The sequence below is a fragment of the Chiroxiphia lanceolata genome, chromosome 4, assembly GCF_009829145.1.
Source record: "Chiroxiphia lanceolata isolate bChiLan1 chromosome 4, bChiLan1.pri, whole genome shotgun sequence".
Lineage (NCBI taxonomy): Eukaryota > Metazoa > Chordata > Aves > Passeriformes > Pipridae > Chiroxiphia > Chiroxiphia lanceolata.
Window position 1 is genome coordinate 31190177 of NC_045640.1, and position 22469 is coordinate 31212645.

Here is a 22469-nt window from a genome sequence, read left to right on the forward strand (position 1 = left end):
ATCTCTACGTTGATACCAAATCAGAAGTATTTTTAATTTTGCCATAAACTGAATTAGTTGTCTTGGGAACACTGGGTTATTTGCTGTAATTCCTTGTACTTGCTGCTAATCCATCTTCATATAATGAATATTTATTTCTCATTACACATCTACAGTTGCTTATTTAACTTGGAATTTGCTAACATTTCTTTGATTTTAAAAATTATTCCAGTTTCATCTATCATATTCAGACAAGGAATCCCTAGAGAGAGAACCTAGAGGTGAATCCCAGCAAGAAGTCTTAAGACGGGCAGCCAAGGATCTTCCTATCTATACACGGACAATGTCTGGAGGTAAATAGATGTTCTGGAGGCCACTGAAGACAGGTGTCTTGGTGTACTACCTAAACTAATTTAAAAAAAATTTAAGAGTTTGGATTGAAGGGAAGAAGTGCTTTTCATCCTTCATAAAATAACAAAATGGTCCAAGAACTTAACTTTAATGTAACTTTGTGCAGCTACATTTATTCAGCGTAAAGATTGTTGGAAAGTAAATTGTGGCATACAGTTTAGGATTTTAAAGTGGATTGACACTTTTTAGATGTTTTCAAATTGATTTTAGCAAGTAGCTTGTAAAACTAACAAGCTGCAGAAGAGGCTGTAGCAGTCATTAGCTGCACAGATTTGTTTTTACATAGGTTAAAAAAATAGTTATAAAAAAAGAATCACTATCTGCATGTTATATATAGATAGATAGATCACAGTAAGAAATTGTTACTGTTTTACTTGTTGGTTGTTCAGTAGCAAGAACAAAGGTTCTTCCAAACTAAGAGTTAATCTAACCCTACTGATATTGTCAGTTTGTGAATGCTGGCTAGCTAAGCAAATCCAAGAGATAATCTCATATAGTAAATTAAAGCTGTTAGAACAATAGCTTAAAATAGCTATATTGTTGAATGATCTTTAAAGTTTTTCCAGTCTAGTAGGTTTTTGTGGGTTTTGTTGGTTCGTTGGTTGTTTTGCAAAGCTGGGGGTTTGGAAGGAAAAAACCATGATTAGCATGATTAGCAGAGATTGCAAAAATTGAGCTTTTTGGGTTCACTTTGATAGATTCAGCATTGCAAGTAGTTAAAGAATGCTTTGGTATTTGCGACTCTTTCTGATCATGTTGAAATGCTTTCCTGGGGGGTTCTTCTGGGCTGAGCTGCTAGTATTTATTTTTGCACAGACTTCAGGTATCAAAATGTGTAACTGTACATTGACCTCTAATCTTGGAATGTTTTTTCTTTAGCAATCAGATACTGTGACAGATGCCATCTTGTAAAACCAGATCGTTGTCATCACTGTTCTGTATGCGACAAGTAAGAAAATATTTTAAATAAGTGGTTTTCTGAATTAATCCATTTTTTCCTTAACACAACAGCTTTTATTTTTTATGAGTAGATTTTTCAGGTTTAATATTTTGGCAGGTAAGCTTTTTTCCCTTAGATTTTTTTTCAGATTTAGTTTTCATTTACTTATTTCTAGGAAAGTCTGTAACTTAGTCTAATTCATTTGATGGCTTCCTTGATGCCAGCATTGATTACGTGGTCTTCTACATTCTTTACATAATAATGAATTTTCTTTAAGAATGTAACCAAAAATAGCTGATAAACAAAAATTTGCTTCTTTTGTTAGAATCTGAATAAACATCACTACCCATCTCAATCTAATCATGATGTCACATCTTATCTGAGGTAATAAACTTAATATCCTGGTTTTCACTGGATAAGTTGCAGGTTACTTTTGTTTAAAGAAAGAAGCAGCCAAACATTCTCCCATTTCTAACTGGGAAATAAAATAAAGATTTTGTTTGTCTGCCACAAAAAGAAGTTAACATCTGTAGTCCCCAGAAGTCTGATTGCTTTCTAATTTAATCTTTCTTTTGGCTTTTGTTCTCTCTGACCTTTCTCTAGCAAGCTTGGATGTCTGTGCGTTTCTTCACTCTTGCCCCCAGTGCTTTAAATTTCATCTTTGAGAGAAGACACTTCCTCAAAGGATGATCTATTCTTAGCTTTAAGGCTGTTCCAGTTACTCTTCAGCTGATACAGCATCAAACCTTCCAACATGATTGTGAGGTGGAGAAGACATTCCATTTTGTCCAGCAGAGCAGCAGAGGCAGTGAAAGAATAACAGAATTGAGGCAGAAAGGGCATCTTGGTTGTGTTTTATGGAATGGTGGTTGAAATGTAAGATAGGAAAATAGTCATATATCTTTTTACTGGAGAAAAAGAGTGACTTGTGTTATCGTATAAAATGTGAATGAAATTTGCAGAATGCCATTAGTTAATATATTTTGCAGGATACCTTTATTTTGTCCTTACCTTGTCAAAATTTGCTTACTTCAATTACTTCAATTTTCATGTGCACATTTTGTTAATGAAGAGTGATTAATTGGAAAACTGTTCGGTATTTTTCATGCAAGGTAAGTTCTTAAAAACCTCATGTGCATATGTGTATATTTCTATAAAAGCAAACCATAATTCTTGGAAATATATTTAGTTGTATGACTAAGTAATTAGTAATGACTTAGTAGTAATTGCATTAGCCCCATTTCTAAGGCTCTGGCAGAGAATAAAGAACAGTTGAAAAACCTATACCGAATGAGAACCAAATCCTGAAGTTGAAGCTCTGGATTGCGTTTTCTTAAATCACTAAGCTCGTGACAGATCGGGTGTTTTGAGTTTAGGTTATCTGCACTTCACTTGCAGGTAAACAGTTTTATGTGAATTTAAATGCACATATTTGTTAAATAGATTAGGTACACAATAAATATGGGTAATTCTTAATCTCTATGTGAGTAATTTAAATCTGACATGTATCTGTGCTTCTGACTTTTTTTTTTTTTCTTTTGCCTTTTGCGATGCTTGGAATTCTGTTGGGGTTATTCAGATGCATTTTGAAAATGGATCATCACTGCCCTTGGTGAGTGTACTATTGGCTTTCTTTTCTCACTTTCTGATTTGATAAAATACGCTCTTGCTGGGCCTTTTGTGAAGGTGATACTTCACTATTCCTAGAGTTAGATGCTTATGCGAAGTTACTGGCCTTGCAGAACCATTGGAGTTATTTACTGTATGTCTTCTTTTCTTAGTTGTGACATATGGAAAGAAGTTCATGTATAATTTTTCTTAGATCTCTGAGTTGGGTAACTATGTTTTTACAATAAAGATGAGGTAGACTTCTGGTCAATGAAAAACTTCTTTTAAGGATTGCTATTTTCTTTATAGTTTGAGTATTACTGTGCCTTTGTTGCAATGAATAATGAAATGCCACCCTAGGTTAAAAATGAAAGGGCAGGGCTGTATCTGGTTCCCTTTACTGAAGCTCCCAGGACAACTGGAGTGGGCTTGCTGGAAACAGCAAGTTAGTTCTTTTAGATTTACAGGTTTTTGTGTTCTTTCATTTTTCCTCCCCTCTCCCTCCCACCGTCCTTTCTTTTGCTGCCATGTCAGCCTGCACAGTGGTTTTGTTCTCCTGTGTTTTCTTAGCAGCCCTTGGGACTAGTGGGTAGGCAGGTTACATAATTAATTTTATGTCAGTTTGGCAGGTGTCTCACAGAAATAATTAAAATAATTGTTTAGTAAGGTCCAAGTTGAGATAATCGAGTGATATGTGGCAGTTCTTCACTGTATGAAACCTATCAGAAAAGAAGAATCTCCTGTGTTGGACAAACTGATGGGTTCTAAGCAGCTGTTTTGACACTTTCTTAAATCCAATTCTGAGGCAGAGGAGACTCTGTCCTGAGGGAAGAAGGGGTGCTGGTCTCTTCCTGTTTGTCGTGGTCCTGACTACAGCCTCAAATAATGCAATTTGATTTCAAGAATCTCCCCTTATTTTGCATCTACATGGTAGATTCAATGGAAAGAAATAGTTATCTGTATATGGTAGAGTTACTTCCTACAAGTTTTTTTGCTGTAGGAATATCAGCATGTGAAATGTGATGATGTTCAGTGTTAGTAATGTGCTTCTTAAAAAAAAACAACAAGAACAAAAAACCTCACAACAAAACAGGGAAAGCTATAAGAAAAACAGCTGTCAGGCTATTCCTGACAAAATATTGGTGAAAAGTCTCAATACGACTATTATTGTTCGGTATTATAAACACTTCTTATAGCTTTATGGTCTCTTTGAGATTGTTTGAGTTGTTCTATCTTAAGACATTTAAATGAAAATGTAAACTTCATGTAAACTTCAATTTCATAATATAAATCCATTGTATCAAATAGTAACTCATAAACAGCACTTAAATTTTTTGTAAAAGGGGAGTGAAGTGTTATTTCACTAGGGCTGAGACTTCTAGGAAAACAAACTCCGTTTTCCTCTCAGTAGCATTTGTGTATTTTACCTGTTTGCAGTCTTCTTAATCTAACAACAAAAACATACCCAGTTTGAGAGAGTATTTACATTGCTCATTGTTTTTAATCTAATAAGCAGTGGGTGCAAAAAATAAAAATACAGATGGAGAAGATAATTGAAAGATGTGTAATGCTTCTTGATGGAGAATTGTTCCTTTTGTATTCCAAGTAACAGAAAAGCATAGAAAAAGAAGTATTGTCTTGTGTTATTTTTCCTGTTTTGAGTAGATGTTCAGAGTTCCTGGCTCACTCAGAAAAAAAGAACTACGTGGAAGAGACAAAAAAGTTTTGAAATACTGCAGCAGTGCTGATCAAACTTTGTAGTTTCCTGTAAAGACCCATGTTCAAAGGTTCTTTGGGAAATATATGGCTATTTTGCCAACAAAAGTAAGGGTGTAAGTCAGTATAATGGATGGATTTAGTCTCTCTGAACATCATTAGGTCCTGCTTTGCTTTTCATGTTGGGATTTTTTGGTGGGAGCAAGTTGTGTGGGAAGGAAGGGGGAAAGAACTCATTTGATGCTTGGGGAGAGCAGGGAAACAGTAATGAGAGTTACTTCTAACTTAATATTCTGCCACGAGAAGGATTTCTGGAGAGAAGACAGGTAAGAATTACCTAGGGAGTAAGATGAAGCATTTGGAAGGCAGAGTTAATAAGAGGTAGTCATGTCCTAGCCCCAAGTCACCTGTCTTCTGCTCTCAGGCAGGGAGGCTTTATTTTGGCTGTCATTCCTGTGCTAATGGAAGTGCTGTGATAAACAGAAATATTTAATGCTAACTGCCCACTAACTACACTAACAGTTTTAAGTGATGCATTAGTGATTTCTAGTGCTGCTGCTACTCGCTATAGACAGATGGAGCTGCAGGCGGGAATGCAATGGCTTGAGGCATCACCAAAAATATCATTTGTATATAACACTAATGTTAACAAGGTCCATTAAGAACACCTTAGGAATAATTTGAAACATTTCTCCTTTATCTCCTGAGTAATCCAAAAAGAAATTAGCATCTCCTGAATTCTGTGATGCTTCTTGTTAACTGAGTTGCATCACCTTTAATGCGTTGTAAGTTATTTCTTTGCCTGGCATTTTCAGTAAACTAATTCTTGAGACAGGAATTATGTATTTTCTTTTTATACTTCAAAATGAAGTGTTTAAAATGTTAGCTGTAATACAAATTGTTACTCTGTACTGTTCTTCTGTGTTAATGTTTCACTGCAATAACATACCATTATTTAGCCACTTGTCAGTATATTTATCAATTTTAATCTTTCTCAGAAATGTTAGATTTCAAATCTAACCACAATCCTTGGGTTTTAAGATTTGGTACTACGTGCTCAAGCAGTACAATTACAAAACCCTCGTGTTTACTTTCTCTTCAATCTTCTGATAAAGTGTTCTCTTCCAGGAAGAACTCCACAGTCTGGGGCTTTGCCAGAATTGAAGGGAGCATAAAAATTTATACAAGTTTATTTTGACATGTGTACTACATACCATAGTGCAAAAGAACAGCGATAAAGAAATCTGTCTTTGATTCAAGAAACTTCATCTTTGGGGAATAAAATTTCACTTGATATTTCTTTTCTCACACCAAACAATGCCTCAAAGGAAAAACAGTCCTAAAATAAATATCGTGAAAGGAAAACAGGGTTATCACAGAAACCTTGAATTTGAATTGGTTGCAGTTTATCACGGAATTACCTACTTTGACTTTTTCATGGCTAAGCTTTGCAAATGAAGATTTGGGAAAGGCTCTATCCACATTTGTTACAAGCACGCTGGTGGCTAATAAGGCCAATGCGAGATAGACATGTCCGATTGTAAAAGGCACAGCAGAAAGACTCCTTAGGTGGTATATTCTGCAGGGCACAATTCTTTCCACGTTGTCTTTTCTCCTCAAGAGTGATCCTGCGTGCTTTCTCAAAGGAAACAGCTGCGTTATAGATGATGTGTCTCCAGGCCTCCCGATTTGAGGCCAGAGTAGACCAGTTTTGTTGATCAATATGGCCGTATTTAATGGAAAGAAAACCGCTTCACTGCATGATGAGCTTAGAAATATATCTTTTTTTTTTTATTAGAACAATGTGTTTTGAGTCCTTAATTGTAGTTAATGCAGATGCTTAGCTATTGCTGCATGTTTAAATGATGATGCTAAATGTAATGTTTAGCCAACGTGGCACATTTTGTCAAAACAAAACTTAGAACAAACTCCCTGTCCACTCTGAGAATGAATAACAAGAGTGTACAGTGTAAATTTATTTGATGTTTTAAGATTTTATCTTTATCTTATTAGCATGTGTTTTGCCATTAGCATTGCTGTCTCCCTAGAGAAGAGAACAGTTACAATAATGTGTCCTGCACTTCTAGAAGCTGAAGTTGACTTGCCACACATTTTTTTGAGAATTTTTTTTCAATATACAAGTGTTCTTGTGAGTGTAATCTTCTCTTAATTAGCCAATCTTTTTGACAGCAGTATCAGTTAGTTAAGGTATATGGAATTATTTTTTTAAACTCATATGAAGAATTTTGTCAAAATTAGTGCAAAGATAACTTCGATTAGCTTCTTAATGCAACCAAATAAAAGAGGAAGTGTTTTGCCAATAGACTACCTGTGGGCAGCACTCCAATATTTTTTCATTTGGTGGATGTAATATCATTACATGTTTAATAGAGCTCTGAAATTCATAATACTTGATATGTTGTCTCTATTGGGAAGGTGCCATGGTACTAAATGTAAGCTTATCATCATAGTGTATACTAGTTGCTCATTATTGTTTATAAAATCTTCACAAATGGGAGACAGGTGAACTTAAATCCCATAAGCAAAAATGATAAAATGAGATTTATTTTAACATTTGGATGTGTATTTGCATATTTCTTATGTCTTTTATTTCCTGTCATGTTGTCACTGATATGAAATCTTTTCTGTCTATTTAAGACTATTTCTCTCATTTTTTTTATGTAAATGTAAATATTTTTAGGAATTGCCTATGAATGCTCTTAAGTTTGAGAATAATACTAAGAAGTTTTAATATGTAGTGTAATGAATGAAGGAGGATGTGGATTAAGTGAGACTGCTTTTACTCTCACAAAACTCAGTCGAGATTCAAATTCTTGGCTTGTTACTGTCCCAGTTGACATGCAGTATGCCTAATGGTATAACATGGATACTGACCTGCAAACTAAAAAAGTAGCTCTAACTGCAATCACATTTATATCAGATGTGCTGGAAACAGATTTCATACCATAAGAGGAAATTTAATTTCAGTAAGCTGTTGAAAGCAGTGTTACCTGATAAAGTTCTTTGGGCTTTTTCTGGTGGTGGTGTTATTTTGCTTTGGGTTAGAATTACTACATTAATTTGAGAATTGAAACTTAATCCATTTCAGTAGCTTGGGGCAGCAGAGATAGGATGCAAAACTTGGTTTACATGCTGATATTAACTTTTTTTAGAGTAAATAATTTAAATTGGATGAAAGCAAAAGAAAATAACTTTCATGACATTCCATTTTTACTTCTATTTTTTTTTTTTTAATCAGGGTGAACAACTGTGTAGGATTCTCCAATTACAAATTTTTTCTTCTCTTCTTGGCTTACTCGCTAGTGTATTGCCTTTTCATTGCTGCAACAGATTTACAGTACTTTATCAAGTTTTGGACAGTAAGTACCCCAATCTACATACTGTCTTGAAGTGTATGAAGTTACTGCTGTGCCCGAAGTATAAGATTCTAAGGGGGCCTACAGAAAAGCTGCAGAGGGACTTTCTTACAAGGGCATGTAGTGTTGGGACAAGGGGTAATGGTTTTAAGCTGAAAGAGGGCAGATTAAGATTAGATATTAGAAAGAAAATCTTTACTGTGAGGATGGTGAGTTTGCCTAGAGAAATTGTGGATGCCCATTTCTGGAAGTGTTCAAGGCCAGGTCAGATGGGGCTTGGAGCAACCTGCTCTAGTGGAAGCTGTCCCTATCCATGGCAGGGGGCTTGGAACTAGATCACAGAATCACAGAATATGCTGAGTTTGAAGGGACCTATAAGGATCATCCAGTCCAACCCTTAGCCCTGCAAGGGACCATCCCCAGGAGTCACACCATGTGCCTGAGAGTATCATCCAAATGCTTTTTGAACTCTGTCAGACTTGGTGATGTGACCACTTCCCTGGGGAGCCTGTTCCAGTACCCAACCACCCTCTAGGTGAAGAACCTTTTTCTAATATCCAACCTAAACCTCCCCTTACACAATTTCAGACCATTCCATTGAGTCCTGTCACTGCTCACCACAGAGAAGAGATCCGCGTCTGCTCCTCCTCTTCTCCTCACGAGAAAGTTCTAAACTGCAATGAGGTCTCCCCTCAGTCTCCTCTTCTCCAGGCTGAACAGACCAAGTGCCCTCAGCTGCTCCTCATATGGCTTCTCCTCAAAGCCCTTCACCATCTTAGTTGCCCTCCTTTGGACACTCTCTAAGAGCTTAATATCTTTTTTCTATTGTGGTGCCCAAAACTGCACACAATATTCAAGGTGAGGCCGCCCCAGTGCAGAGAAGAGCAGGACAGTCCCCTCCCTCGACTGGCTGGCGATGCTTTGCCTGATGTCCCCCAGGACACGGTTGGCCGTCCTGGCTGCCAGGGCACTGCTGACTAATATTCAACTTGCCATCGACTGGGACCCCCAGGTCCCTTTCTGTGGCACTGCTTTCCAGCATCTCATTCCCCAGTCTGTATGTACATGCAGGGTTGCCCCATCCCAGGTCCAGAGTCTGGCACTTTGCCTTGTTGAGCTTCATGTGGTTGGTGATTGCCCAGCCCTCTTATTTGTCAAGGTCTCTCTGCAGAGCCTCCCTGTCTTCAAAGGAGTCAGCAGCTCCTCCCAGTTTTGTGTCATCTGCAAACTTGCTTAGTATCCCTTCCAGTCGTGCATCCAAGTCATTTATGAAGATGTTGAAGAGCACAGGGCCCAAGATGGAGCCCTGTGGAACCCCACTAGTGACAGGTCACAAGTCTTAACGTTACCCCATTCACTATTACCCTCTGTGCTCAACCAGTGAGCCAATTGCTCACCCACCACAGGATGTGTTTATCTAGCTGTATGCTGGACATTTTGTCCAGAAGGATCCTGTGAGATACAGTATCAAAAGCTTCAGTGAAATGCAAAAAGATGACATCAACTGGCTTCCCTTGATCAACGAGGTGGGTTACCTTATCATTGAAGGAAATAAGGTTTGATAAACAGGACTTTCCCTTCATGAAGCCATGTTGGCTGTGACCAATGACTGCGTTGTCTTTCAGATGTTTTTCAGTATCTCCCAGAATAATCTTCTCCATAACTTTACCAGGCACGGAAGCAAGACTGAGAGGCCTGTAGTTTCCAGGATCCTCCTTCTTGCCCTTCTTGAAAATCAGGACAAGGTTTGCCAGCTTCCAGTCAGCTGAGACCTCTCCAGATTCCCAAGACCGCTCAAAAAATCTAGGGAGGTTTTGTAATGACATCAGCTAATTCTTTGAGGATTCCTGGATGAATCCCATCAGGCCCCACAGATTTGTAGGGATCCAGCTGGAGCAGCAGATTCTGCACAATTTCAGGGTCAACTGGGAGTTGATCATTCTCACAGTCATGGTCCTCCAGCTCAGGGCATTGAGACCCCCTTGGTCCATCATCTGAGTTGAAGACAGAGGCAAAGAAAGTATTAAACACCCCTGCCTTGTCTTTGTCCCTGTTTGTGAAGTGACCATCCTCATCCTGTAACAGGCTGATGATATTTCTCTACTGCCTATTGCCATTAATGTATTTGAAAAATCTCTTTTTATTGTCACCCACATTTCTGGCAGCTTCAACTCCAGCTGAGCTTTTGCCACACACATTTTCTCCCTGCAGTGGCAAGTAGCATCTCTGAATTCTTCCCATTTTACTTGACCTTGTTTCTACTGGGCAGACACCTTCCTTTTTTGCCTCGTCTCTGAGAGGATTCCTGTTCAGCCAAGCCAACCTTCTGCCTTGTCTGCTTGACTTCCAGCATTTGGGAATTGCCTGCTCCTGTGCCCTTAGGAGGTGGTATTTAAAAGTGACCAGCACTGATGGACCCCAGCATCTGCAAAAACATTTTCCCAGAGTACCTTACTAACTAGTTTCCTGAGCAGCCTGAAGTCTGCTCTCCTCATGTCCAGAGTCGAGGTTTTGCTGGCAGTTTTCCCTTCCAAGCCAGGGCATTCTATGATTCCAAGGCATTACATTGTAATCTAGTATCTCCTAATATCACGTACAGAAGTACAAAAGATCTAATAACCACAGCCCTCATTTTTTTTCTCTTATCACAGGTCATGAAATTTCACTCATTTCTTAATTATTTTGAAGCTGATTTATGCTATAAGTATTTTGAAAAGGCTAATTAAACAACACAATTTTTGTAAAGACAAATTATTCTTCACTAAAAAAGACTTCAAAGTTCAGATCCAAATTTCAGATTCTTGCTCTCAGTATTTATAGTTTTTCAAGAAAGGGCCTGTTTCTTTAACTTAGGTGCTGTCACCAACCTAGTTGCGTGGCTGTCTGTACACTGGATTCATTTATTCATATTCTTGTGTGGTACATTTGTCTCTGTGCTCAATTTGATTTTGCTGAATAGAGGATTATTAATAATCAAATTAAACAGCTATTTCCCCAGTTCTAATGGCATCATTTTTTTTATTTTTAGAATGGCCTTCCTGATACTCAAGCCAAGTTCCACATCATGTTTTTATTCTTTGCTGCAGCTATGTTTTCTGTCAGTTTGTCTTCTCTCTTTGGGTATCACTGTTGGCTTGTCAGCAAGAATAAATCCACATTAGGTAAGTAGATTTAATGCTTCTGTGTTTGACAGCAAAAAATAATTAATAAATGTATACTGTATATATGGGTGTAATAGAAAAAGTGGACAATTCTACACAGGTTCCTTGAACCCTGTTTAAAATTGCCCAGATCTGGCACTGTCCAGTCCTGACTCCCCAGTTCTGCTGCTCCCTGGAAATTCTCTTTCCTTCTTGTCCCAAAGGGCTAAGTTATTAACAAACTTAGGCTCTTCCTCTCACTACTTTCCACCCACAGCTTGTTAACAGAAACTGAATAAACTAAAAAACTGAAAATAAAATTGAGATGATTTTCTGATAAATATTAGATGCAGTACTGCATGCTCGCACATGTGATTGTTGTTTGGCATTCTCAGCCCAAAGATCAGAGTCCTCTGATATGGTGTCTCAGTTAAGGACAGTGGCTCCAGCACTTCATACCCACCCCTTACCCCCTGCAGAACCAAAGTTCTGTCAGAGAATGACCTGTTAAAGAAGAACAGGCAGTGCTTCTCTATTTAGTAGTAAGTGAAACAATGGAAGTCCTAAAGGCAGTTTCACAGTTGTGAGACCTGTCTATCACATAATTATAGATACGTAGAAGGGACTCTGTGTTATGAATTAATTTTCAAAACCTGAAAGAAGATGGCCTGTTCCTCTACCATATGGCAGTATATATAACTGCATTGAATATCAGCCTTTAAACCAGGATTTTCCTCCACTTAAATACATGTGTTTCTGATTACAAATCTTAATAAATAAAAGAAGGTGCAGAAGATTTGAGTGCCTGTTCAGTGCTATATCCTGGACTGTAATAATGTCAATTTGCAATATAGCCATTAAAGTTCTAAATCTTTAAATGCTCTTCTGTTGATATAAGCTGAATTAGAGTAAGCTAGTGAATTGATCTGTTTTTTCCAGTTCTCTTTAGATTTACTAATATGTAGGTGACAGTGGAAAACTTTGAGAATAGATATCTATATCAATGGAAGAAAGCTTGTTTACATCAAGATTTCTCTAGGGTTTGTGGGTTTCTCCAATATTCTGACAAATCATTGACTTAGAAATTAGTATTAGAAAAAAATTGTTCAGTCTAGTTATAAGGAGAAAAGTTTTATTAATGATGCTTAAATAAATGGCAGTAATTAAGTATTCTATATATAAACTGGTCTTACAATTTTAGTGCAAAAAAAATTGTTCAGAGGTAACCATTATACATTACACTTTTAATTCAACTTTTCATTTTCAAAACTAACAGAATTCAATACAGGTAACATAACATGGTTTGGCATGCTTAGGCTACTCAAAGGGATCTGTTTGTCTCTTCTTCCTACTTTACTTTGGGAAATTGCTCAATATGTGAAACCGTCAACATGCAATAATTTGGTAATGAAGCCATGATAGCTTTAAGGGTGACTGTGATTAAATCATCCTAGGAGGTGTTTTCCTGGCTTAACCTGGGCATCTGAAAGGGTGCCCCAGTTTTCCCTTCCCCCTTCTTTAAAACCCATGGTAACTAAGGCATACTGCATGTGGAGAGTCATTTCCAGCAGTTCATAGCTAAGGTTTTACTGCAGAAGGACAGTCTCAGCATGATTCTGACATGGTTTCTGGGAGCTGTACTGTCAGGACATCAGTATGTAGTTTGCCTACTATATATAGCCAATTAAGGGAATTAAATGGCTCTCAGTTACTTAGTGGAAAGTGAATGAATTTTGTGCTTCAGGCACTTTGCAACACTTAAAGCTATATTTAGCTCTCTTCTCCAGAAATTTAGTTTGCATGTCCATGGGAAATAATCTGGGTCTATGAGCAAAGTCGTTTCTTTATGCAGCTGTAAAAACACACAATATTTTCATACCCCAGGGTGTGAAAGGCTAGTCTTACTACTAAAGTGGGTTACGCTTTTCTGCTTTTCCATTGCTCTTTCTGTCTTAAACCCTTCGTTTAGGTTTTTCTTTCTTGAACACTCTCTGTGGTACAGTCATATGCTGCAATCTTCATATAAACGTATCATGCCTTCTTAAAAAGTGAGTTCCTCACTCTCCCTTGCCTTGATTAGGGAGGAGACTGAAGGAGACTTCCACCCTTCCTGAGCCGTTGGAATTCATTCCTCTGCACGCACAGCGAGTGTGCAGCACTGACTTCAGCTTTCTCAGTCGTTTGGGCAGTACAGCCTTTCCTCATTGGTGCAATTGCCTATATACTGGTGTGAAATGTAAACAGTGGAACTTGTGAAGAGATCTGATTAATCATTTTCTTTTAAGAGGTATTCAGAGCTCCCATATTTCGTCATAGAACAGACAAGAATGGCTTTAGCTTGGGCTTCAGCAAAAACCTAAGGCAGGTGTTTGGTGATGAGAAGAAATATTGGTTGCTGCCTGTATTTTCAAGGTATGCTGTTCTTAATGCTTCATTTCTTGAAACTGTTGAATAATCAGGATCCAGAGGATTTGGGGGTGGTTAGTTTTTTAAATAAGATGCAGTAATACTTCAGTAAAAAAGTTCTTCAAAGTTCTTGGATTTTTGTATCTATGAAACTAATTCTGAATTTTTCAGTTTAGGGGATGGTTGCTCCTTCCCAACTTGCCTTGTTAATCAGGATCCTGAGCAAGCTTCCACACCTGGTGGTCTTAATTCAACATCCAAAAAGTAATCTGCTTTTTGTTACGCATTCTGAATAGTTGATTTTTTTTTTTCCTGTGCACACATAAACAGAACCATGTATAAAATATTCTTCATTTGCTTATCACTTTTATGTACCCTATTAATAAATCCAAGTCAGATTTTAAACAGCTAAGCAAATCAGCTAATTCTCAGATTTATTTTTACATTATGGAAGTGAGGTGGGGTGGGTTTTTTTTCCCCCGATGTACTTTGTCTTGGTTCAGTGGCATCCCAGGACCTGAGTTTTCTACCCCTCCCTGACATTCAGTATCAGCAGCATTCTGTTCTGCATACATATGAGCTGGTTAGTTGGTCTGCCTGTGATACAAATCCATTACCTTGCACAGCTTTTGGGGGAGACCTGCTTTTTCGTGTCTGGTGAAAGCTGCTTCACATGAGGGAATCCCTTATGGCACTTGTGCCAGAGCACAGGAAGCTAAATATTAAGTGTTGTTTCTGCTGATAATAGAATATATTTTATTAATTCTTAAACTTAATGAACATGACATCTTTAAAGTGTGAAAAGTATGCAGATGCTCCTTTAAATAAATATAATAGCTTAGCATTTCATATCTTTTTTGCAACATTTATATAATGAAAAGCGTGATAAGTATAGTAAATTTGAATACATGGCTAAGAAATTATAATGGAATCATATTGACAATCTTTTATTCATAACAGAAATATATTTCAGCTAGCTGCTTACTGACGTTTTATCTTACCCCAGCATTCCATAGCTTATGTTAGGCAAGAGATTTTGGAGATGTTCTCTCCACTATTTATCATGTCAAGCTTGTTGTAGTGGGAAAGATTATAGGTAAGAGTGCCTTTGGAGCTGAAGTACATACATGTATTAATATATAATAGCTGTCAAGTTAAAAATCAGAATGGTTCCCTGTTCTGTGCTAGGGAGTTGCTTTTTAGATTGCACCTGCATCTGTGACAACTGCGCTGTAATATATGTAATGATAAAAGAGTAGTGATTCATCAGAAAAGCAGCAAGGTAAGGTAAGAAAAGTACTGCGTATGACAAAGTGTTTGTAATGTGTGGTAAGATAATGAAAAATTACTGCAGTTCACTAATGTTCTTTTTATTGGCACTACAGTGAGAACCATCTGTTTCCTGCGAAGCCACTGCGTGATTCCCAGAGCCACCTACTTACGGATACACCTTCTTGGTCAGAAACTAGTGTAAAGGCTGAAAAGGGCAAAGTTGGTAAGGAATTGATTTATGCTGCAATGATTCATGTTGTATAAACTAGTTTTGGAAGGTCACTTGATTCATATTCATGAACCAAAATTCATGAAGCTTCTTCTAAATGCGTGCTTATAGGAAGTTCCATGTGTCAAAGCTGCTGTGCCCTTCCTAGTTAAACCTGACTGAGGTACTGAGGACACTGACACCAGTAGGTGCTATTATCTTTCAAGCTAAGCCTGATAGTACTTTTGACAAGAAATTGCTTATAAAAGAGTATGATAACACCTAGTTGCAACTAGTGAAAAGCTGTGTGATAGACACAGGACACAGGAATAGACTTGGTAATAGTGTAATGGCATTAAAATGATTGTTAATTAAAGATTGTATTATTTGCTGAAGTAGACATGAGACCTTTTCTTGTGTAAGTACCATTCTTTGTCTTTAAAGGTATGAACAATCCTGCATTAACCATGGAAAATGAAACCTAATTTCTCTTAAAAGAAGCATCTGAATATGTAAGGAAAAGGTATGTTAATATTCTCTGTACTTAATATGTTATTCCATGATTCCTTATCACTTGAGGAACGCACAAAAGAAAATTACTAAAACAATTCCTATATGTTTTCTTTTCTTCAATTAATTTTTTTACCATGAGTAGTAGCACATGAATTCATAGTTTTAAACTAAACCTCCTATTTCTTGATGTATCATATTTGCAAAATAGTTCAGTCTTTATACCTATTAGTTTTAGGTAATGTTCCAACATATTATTATTCCCTTTCTCTAGAAAGACAATGAAATTGTGACTATTCAAACTGTTCAGCCCATATTTGTAAAGCTGAGTTTGAAAATTAAGTTAGTTCTTAACACTGAATGCCAAGATCACAGCTTGGTATGGTAAAACACCTGAGATTTTTTTGATTTCTTGCATTGATATCTTGCAACATAGAGTTCCCAGAAAGCAGGTTTGAGAAGCAGCTAGTAGATTCTGTTGGGTACATAAGGAGACCTTAATAATTGGGTTTTGGGGAATGAACACAATCGATCATCATATTCAGTTTAGTATTTGAATATTGCTAAGTCCACCAAAGCTTCTGGAATTAAACTATTTTGTATTTAAAACTGTATAAAAAATTTGACCCCAACCCTAAGACTTTCTGTATACCAAATAACTGGTATGGAGCAATAGTTGGTATGACAGCAAGGTCAATTCTGTCTCTACTGTTGGAAGTAACCTTTCCAGTGGATATGCTTCATTTGTGTGCGACATGGCTCCTGGACATGCTGTCATGGTCCCTCATGGAGAAAGTGGAAGGCATAGAAAGCCATCAGGGAACTGCAGTGATTGTTATTAGATCCATCAGAAATGGTATTGCACTGTCAAAGCAGATTATAAAAATGGTAGGTGGGCACATACCCATAGATGGTATTGCATATATGGCAATATATGGCACATACCATAGCTTGTACCAAAAAGTTCAGTTTGATTCATAAGAGAAACTAAAAAAATTCTTGACCCTTACATTCTGGTTTTGTGTTCAGTGATGAAGACACAGTTCCAGATATAGGTACATCTGCAAACTTGATGATGATGTGAAGTGTTGGAAGTGTTGAAAATGTGGGTGTCAGATGAGCAAAGTTAAAGAGACGAGCGAAGGAAATTTAAGACAGTGTCTGCAATTTTGACTGCTTTGTGTATGTTATCTGAATAGAATATAAAAACCTCATTTCTAAGCCTTTGTTCAAAATGGAAAATGCTGTATTTCTGCCTTGTTTAATCCATCTTTTTTTTTTTTAACAAAAGAGCAGCTACTGGGAAAGAATAAATTACTCAGCTTCAGTTAGTTTGATGTCTTACATGTCATCACTGATCAAGAGTAAAACATTGGAGACAGACTTTAAAGAAACAGATTTTTGGATTATGTTACAGAAATACCATTAATTGCAACTAGTTTTATTGGGTTGGAGTTCTACTTTCTAAAGTCCTAACACTTTATTTACTTAAGTTATAGCTTTTAAACTTTAATCTTTCCTTGAAGAGTTGTACATTTTATTGGAACTTAGTCATTCAGATTATTCTGAATATCAGACATGGTCTGTGACTGTTCTAGAGATGTTAATAGTGGGGGTTTTTTCCCTGCTGTTCAGCTTGATAAACAACTCATCTCTTTTTTAATTGGTTTTTTTTTCCTTTTAGTCCAGTCTGAGAAAGTAACCATTAGATATATGTTTGCAGTCTGATTAACTCACTCCTGGGGTTTGTGGGCTTTGTTTGTTTGTTTGGAGCTTTTTTGTTTTTTCTTTTTGCGAGCATCCATTATGAAATGAGGCTTTTAAAAGAGGTACCACTTTTGGAGGAGGTTATGTTCCAAAGAGTAAGTGTAAAACCACATAAAGGGGCTCCTGCACATTTCAGAAGGGTAATATCTTAAGGACTGCTAATTCTTTGGCATGGTTTCGTCCGATTTGGCACTTAAAAGACTTTAATGGAAAAGTAATAAAAAAGCCAATTTGTGTATATATATATATATATATATGTATATATATATATGTGTTTGTGTATATATATATATATATATATGACATACAGTTGCTGGAATAAGAGCCCTTATATAACAACTTTTTTTAACTACTTTGCATTTAACTTCATTGCTTTATTGTCAGTATTTGAGTTATATTTGTTCCTAGGGAGTGAATAGAATAGAGCTGCTGAAGTCACCACAACAAAACCAAGTAATTTCATCTTTGACATGAAAAATACAGCCCACAGCCCCTGCCAGTGTGTTAGAGTTAGAATTTCTGTCCCAACTAAGGATGTGTTCAATAACCTGTATCCTATAATCCTTCATAGTTCATTAGAGGACTAATTACTGAGAATGCCAGATGTGGTTTACAGTAATGTAATAGAGAATTGTTCTTTAATGATGCTGTTACCTGGAAATACTGTAAAAATAGCTCACTTCATTTTATAAACTGGTGGCCTGCTTGCTGTGTAGTCAGTACTTAATCACTGTCATCCTGAAGTAGATTAATAACATAACATGAGTAACACAACTGTGAACAGTCTTACAGTGTTCCTCTTCATAATTTTCATGCTTCTGTTGGTCACTTTCCCCTTCAAGTTGATGATACCTGTAGCAATAACTTAATTTTTAAGTGTTCTTTGATTGTAATAATGTATTTTGTAATTAATGTTCTGTTCCAGTTTAAGAACAAGCCGTCATTGGAAGGAAGATGGATTCTTCCCAGTTCAGCCCTGTTGGTCAGCTGTTCCTGTCTGCTCCTGTATGGATGTGCTCAGAAAACAAACCAACAGATGATTAACTGTCTCCATGTCAGTGCTTGAAATACAAAACTAGACATACTACTTCTGAACCAGACAAAGAATTTTTCAACTTAAAATTACTGTGTTTGAGTGGTGAAGGATGACTGAATATTAGGAAATGAAAAAAATAGGAGGCTGAGTTTACAAATGGCTGGTTTTACTTTGATATTCAGCACAAGAAAAATGTGACCTTCTTACATATCAGTCCATGTTCTTGCCTTGGTTTCACCTTTTAATTCAAATTGTTGTAAGTAGTTGACTTTAAAATCAAATTTTTGCACTACTGCCCTTATGAATTCCTTATGAACTGGGAGAACACCCAGTGTTGATTATGAATAATTTAGTGGCTTGGTGGACTGTATTTTCTTTTGAGTGTTTGATAAGCAGTTTTTGAAGATAAGAAGACCCAAGTGAAATGTCTATTTTTGGAACATTTTTTTGGAAAACATTATTGCAAAAGCTCCATTTCCCCTCAGATCTGCACTACCAATAGTTTGAAAAGTTATAGAGGGGAAAAAAATTCTTTGTTAATTGAATGCTACAGTGGGTCACTGCTCAGTGCTGTGATAAAAAGCCTGTATTCAGGTGGGTAATACATAAATGAAACTGGCCAGCTGGGGATTTTGATGAGAGCTGCACAGGATAGTGCTATGAAATGGGGATTTTATTGTCACATTTGGAGCTCTTAACCGCTTTGGGAAGTGAATGTTGGCACTGAACTTTAATCCAAAAGGCTTTTTACCAACCTATGTTCCTGAGGGCCTCTGTCTTTCAAGCTCCTAGTTTCTTATTATCGATATTTGTGTCAGATTTCTTTTTTCTTGTTCTTCAAGACACTGCCTTTCTTACTGTATAATTTAATGGATATCATGTACAATCAAGGAGACTTATCACAATGACTTGTGATACTTGCATTTACAGGACAACAGACTTTTGATTGCAATACCAAAAAGCCAAGCTGCTGTACGTAGGAAATCCCCTTCAGTAAAGTTAGGAGCTAGCAGCTTTCTTAGCATCAGAGGTTACTGGCCAGGTAATAAAAGACACACTATCAGTTTTCAAAGTCAAGGAAGTTTCAGCAACATAAATCTAACTGTCTTGTGCCTTTTGTGTACACTACATTTATAGTATCAGTGTTTACATTTAAATGCAAATTGTTATTCTGAAAACAACTTTAAGAGAAACTCAGTTATTCTTTCTAGGTGGCTAGATAAAAGGACTATTCAAAAAAAATAGTAAAAACCTCTCAGACTAAGCTCAGCTCAGTTGAAACAGAAAAGTGCTTCTGTTGTCAAACCTGAGTCTCTTAGCAGGTTGGTTCACAGTGTAAAGATGCCAGTTGTTTGTTTACAAAACTGGCAGCAAGACTAAGTGACATAATTCTGAAAGCAAAGAATACTATCATTAACTCTTCTACGGGCAGGTAACTTTAAAATTTTCCTTTCTTGGGTTTACAACTGAAGTGATAGCTAGTGGAGCACAAATGTGGCGCTTTTTTTCTAGTGAGGAAAAATGTTTTTATTTTACTTTTTTTTTTTAATCTCAATGTTTTACCAGCCTGAAAACATCTGTTTCTTGCCAGAAGTGCCAGAATGCGGATCCCTTGATGTAGAACACTTTTTCTGAACTAGCATGAAGGTAGCATACAGTTTACATGATGCCTGCAGAGGTCTAGCAACCAAAAGATTTTTTGCAGCTATTTATTCAGTATTGTTCTGTCAGCTTACCTCGTATTTATGTTTGTTTAAAGGTGAACTTGTTAAGGGATAAGGGGGAAGAGGGAAAATATATTTTTTAACACTTCAGGTTCTCTGCATCTGTAGAGTCTTGTTTTTTACTCAGTCACAGGGTGGTTTGTCATGGAGCATGCATTTAAAAATACTGAGTAAAGAGTTGAAATTCAGCTTCAATGTAACTTGCTCCATATTTTTATGTAAAGACAAAAGATTTCTTCCCCAGCAAAACATATCAAGGAAATGGATCTCTCTAATACAGATGTCAGTCTCTCTGAGAGCTCTCAGTAAGGCTGGGGATCAGTGTAGAGAAAGGGATAAGGGATCAAGAAATGCCTGGCTTCTCCGCGTCTCAGAAGTCACACTTGGAAAGCACAATAGCCCTAAGTAATCTGCAGCTTTGGTGCAGCCAGAGGCTGTCCCCCTAGCAAAAAACTGATGGAAGCATGGGAAACAGATGTTGATGAAGGGAGGAGAAGTGGAAAGAGAAAGGATGATAGCTCAGAGGTAAACACTGAGCAGATCTGAGCCAGAGGGTTGTTGCCACATCTGCTCTCTGGATGGGTATGAGTTGTCTCCATGAAGAGCACTGTCAGCAGGCTTTTGAGGGTTCCTGTCTGTGTAGATACGGACAAAAGTGAGCTAATCATGCTCCGAAGTATAATTTCTGATGATATGACTATGTTCTTGGCTTTAAGCTCTCTAATACTTTCTATAACAAAGTGAAAATGCTCTTTATGACATATTGACCATTGTCAGTGTTAAAATGCACACAGGAGAATTTGTGAAGAGGTCAGGGGAGCAAGGATGCAATGTTGTTTGTCTGCTTACACTGATTCTCCTGTCCTTTATATTCTTGCTAGGCACTTTACTACAGCCTTTTGTGTAATTTCTGTATATTTTTTTTAAGGACTGCTTTTTACCTACTATACAGTTACTAGTCTACTTTTTTGCTAAAAAGAAAATAATATCCCTGATATCTGTGATTTTTCTAGTAGTAGGACTGCGTTTCAAGCTTTAGTGGAAATTGGACGAGTTCTCAGATGGACCTGAATCCCTAATGACAAGAGTTAAATTTATTTTGTATATATGTAAACAGTGGTATAAATCATAGCTCCCTACATGCATAAGAAGCTTCTTTAGTTTGTAGGTTAGAACAAATCCAAAACATGTCTGCACCAGAAGTGGTCCACACCATACTCTGTGTCAGTTGGTGGACTGGTGATGGAGTGCTCAAAATCTTCACAGAGAGTAATTTTTATTAAGAAAATGGAACACAATGTCGGTGAGTTCCTCTCACTGAGCAATTAGACACAGCTGGTGCTGTGCAATTGAATTCTTCAACTTGAGAGAAAAAACATTGTCCGGTTTACATTGCAGACTGAAGGTAAATGAATGAAACACAGAATCACAGAATTGGTTAAGGTCAAAAGGGACCACAAGTGGGGTCATGTGGTCCAACCTCTGTGCTTAAGCAGGGTCTTAGACTACATTGCACAGGATTGCCATGGTGGTTCTTGAGTATCTCCAGTGAAGGAAACTCCAGAATGGTTCAGTAAACAAGTTTGTTTTAATGCATGGAATGCTATAGCTGGTTTTAATAATTATTTGGAGAGGTCTTGCCCTGATTCAGTTGACTGGTGTCATGGAGGTGGGGGAAATATATTTCTACATAAATTTAGTGTATAACTTTGCTACTTGTTAACGTATTGCTCACATAAATAAATGCCTCTTGTTCAGCACGTCATGTACGTAGGAGTCAGTGACACACTTCCTTCAGTTTTACTTATGGTGTACCTGAACAGCAGAACACATCTCTGCTGTGGCTTCATTAACAACATAGTTGCAGTAAATGTCACTCGGCATCCTTTCACCAGCAATCTTGGACTTCATAGGTAAGTTTCCTTTCCCCAGTTTAATTGTGAAATCTCTAGCACCTCAGAAAGCACCAACACTGAAAGAGTTTGAGAAAGAACCATTTCCTTTATGGTCTTCTATGGGTGAAACACTCAATGTCTTCATGCTGGCAGAGCAGACAGCTGCACTCTTTTGGATACTGTAAAGGTCAAAAAGGTAGAATTTTGACTCAAAAGAAGAGAGGGTTCTTAAACCCACCTAACTTTATAGAAGTGAGGTGGTGCAAGAAAGGGAGTAACGTTACTCACCAGGATTGCTGCCCACAGCAGCTTTGCTTCATGGGAGCTCTCCAGTCTCTCCCGTGCCAGATTCTAATCTGCCCGACTTTCCACTCTTTGCTAAGTCTTCCCTAGGAAAGTGTTGGCTCCACCTCTGGTGCTGAGAGGATGGAGACTGTTTGCTCAGGGGCCTCTAAAAATGCAGGAGCAGTTATGTAAGCA

The 22469-nt window shown here is 37.3% G+C and overlaps 1 protein-coding gene across 7 annotated transcripts in view; it reads left to right on the forward strand.

The window, feature by feature from the left end:
- ZDHHC2 (zinc finger DHHC-type palmitoyltransferase 2) overlaps positions 1 to 21854 on the forward strand; it is a 37408-nt gene extending 15554 nt beyond the window's left edge. For 5 of the 7 annotated variants that reach the window (XM_032686200.1, XM_032686195.1, XM_032686199.1 and 2 more), the window contains 10 exons: positions 212 to 332; positions 1270 to 1339; positions 2910 to 2942; positions 7914 to 8034; positions 11060 to 11192; positions 13457 to 13583; positions 13749 to 13841; positions 14963 to 15072; positions 15502 to 15580; positions 18260 to 21854. In XM_032686200.1, coding sequence (XP_032542091.1) covers positions 212 to 332; positions 1270 to 1339; positions 2910 to 2942; positions 7914 to 8034; positions 11060 to 11192; positions 13457 to 13583; positions 13749 to 13841; positions 14963 to 15072; positions 15502 to 15542 — 849 coding nt within the window. In that variant the 3' untranslated portion in view covers positions 15543 to 15580; positions 18260 to 21854. Of the gene's footprint in view, positions 1 to 211; positions 333 to 1269; positions 1340 to 2909; positions 2943 to 7913; positions 8035 to 11059; positions 11193 to 13456; positions 13584 to 13748; positions 13842 to 14962; positions 15073 to 15501; positions 15581 to 16596; positions 17569 to 18259 lie in introns of those variants that run through there. The other 2 variants (XM_032686196.1, XR_004356780.1) reach the window with 2 other exon arrangements.
- Positions 21855 to 22469: the final 615 nt, after the last annotated feature.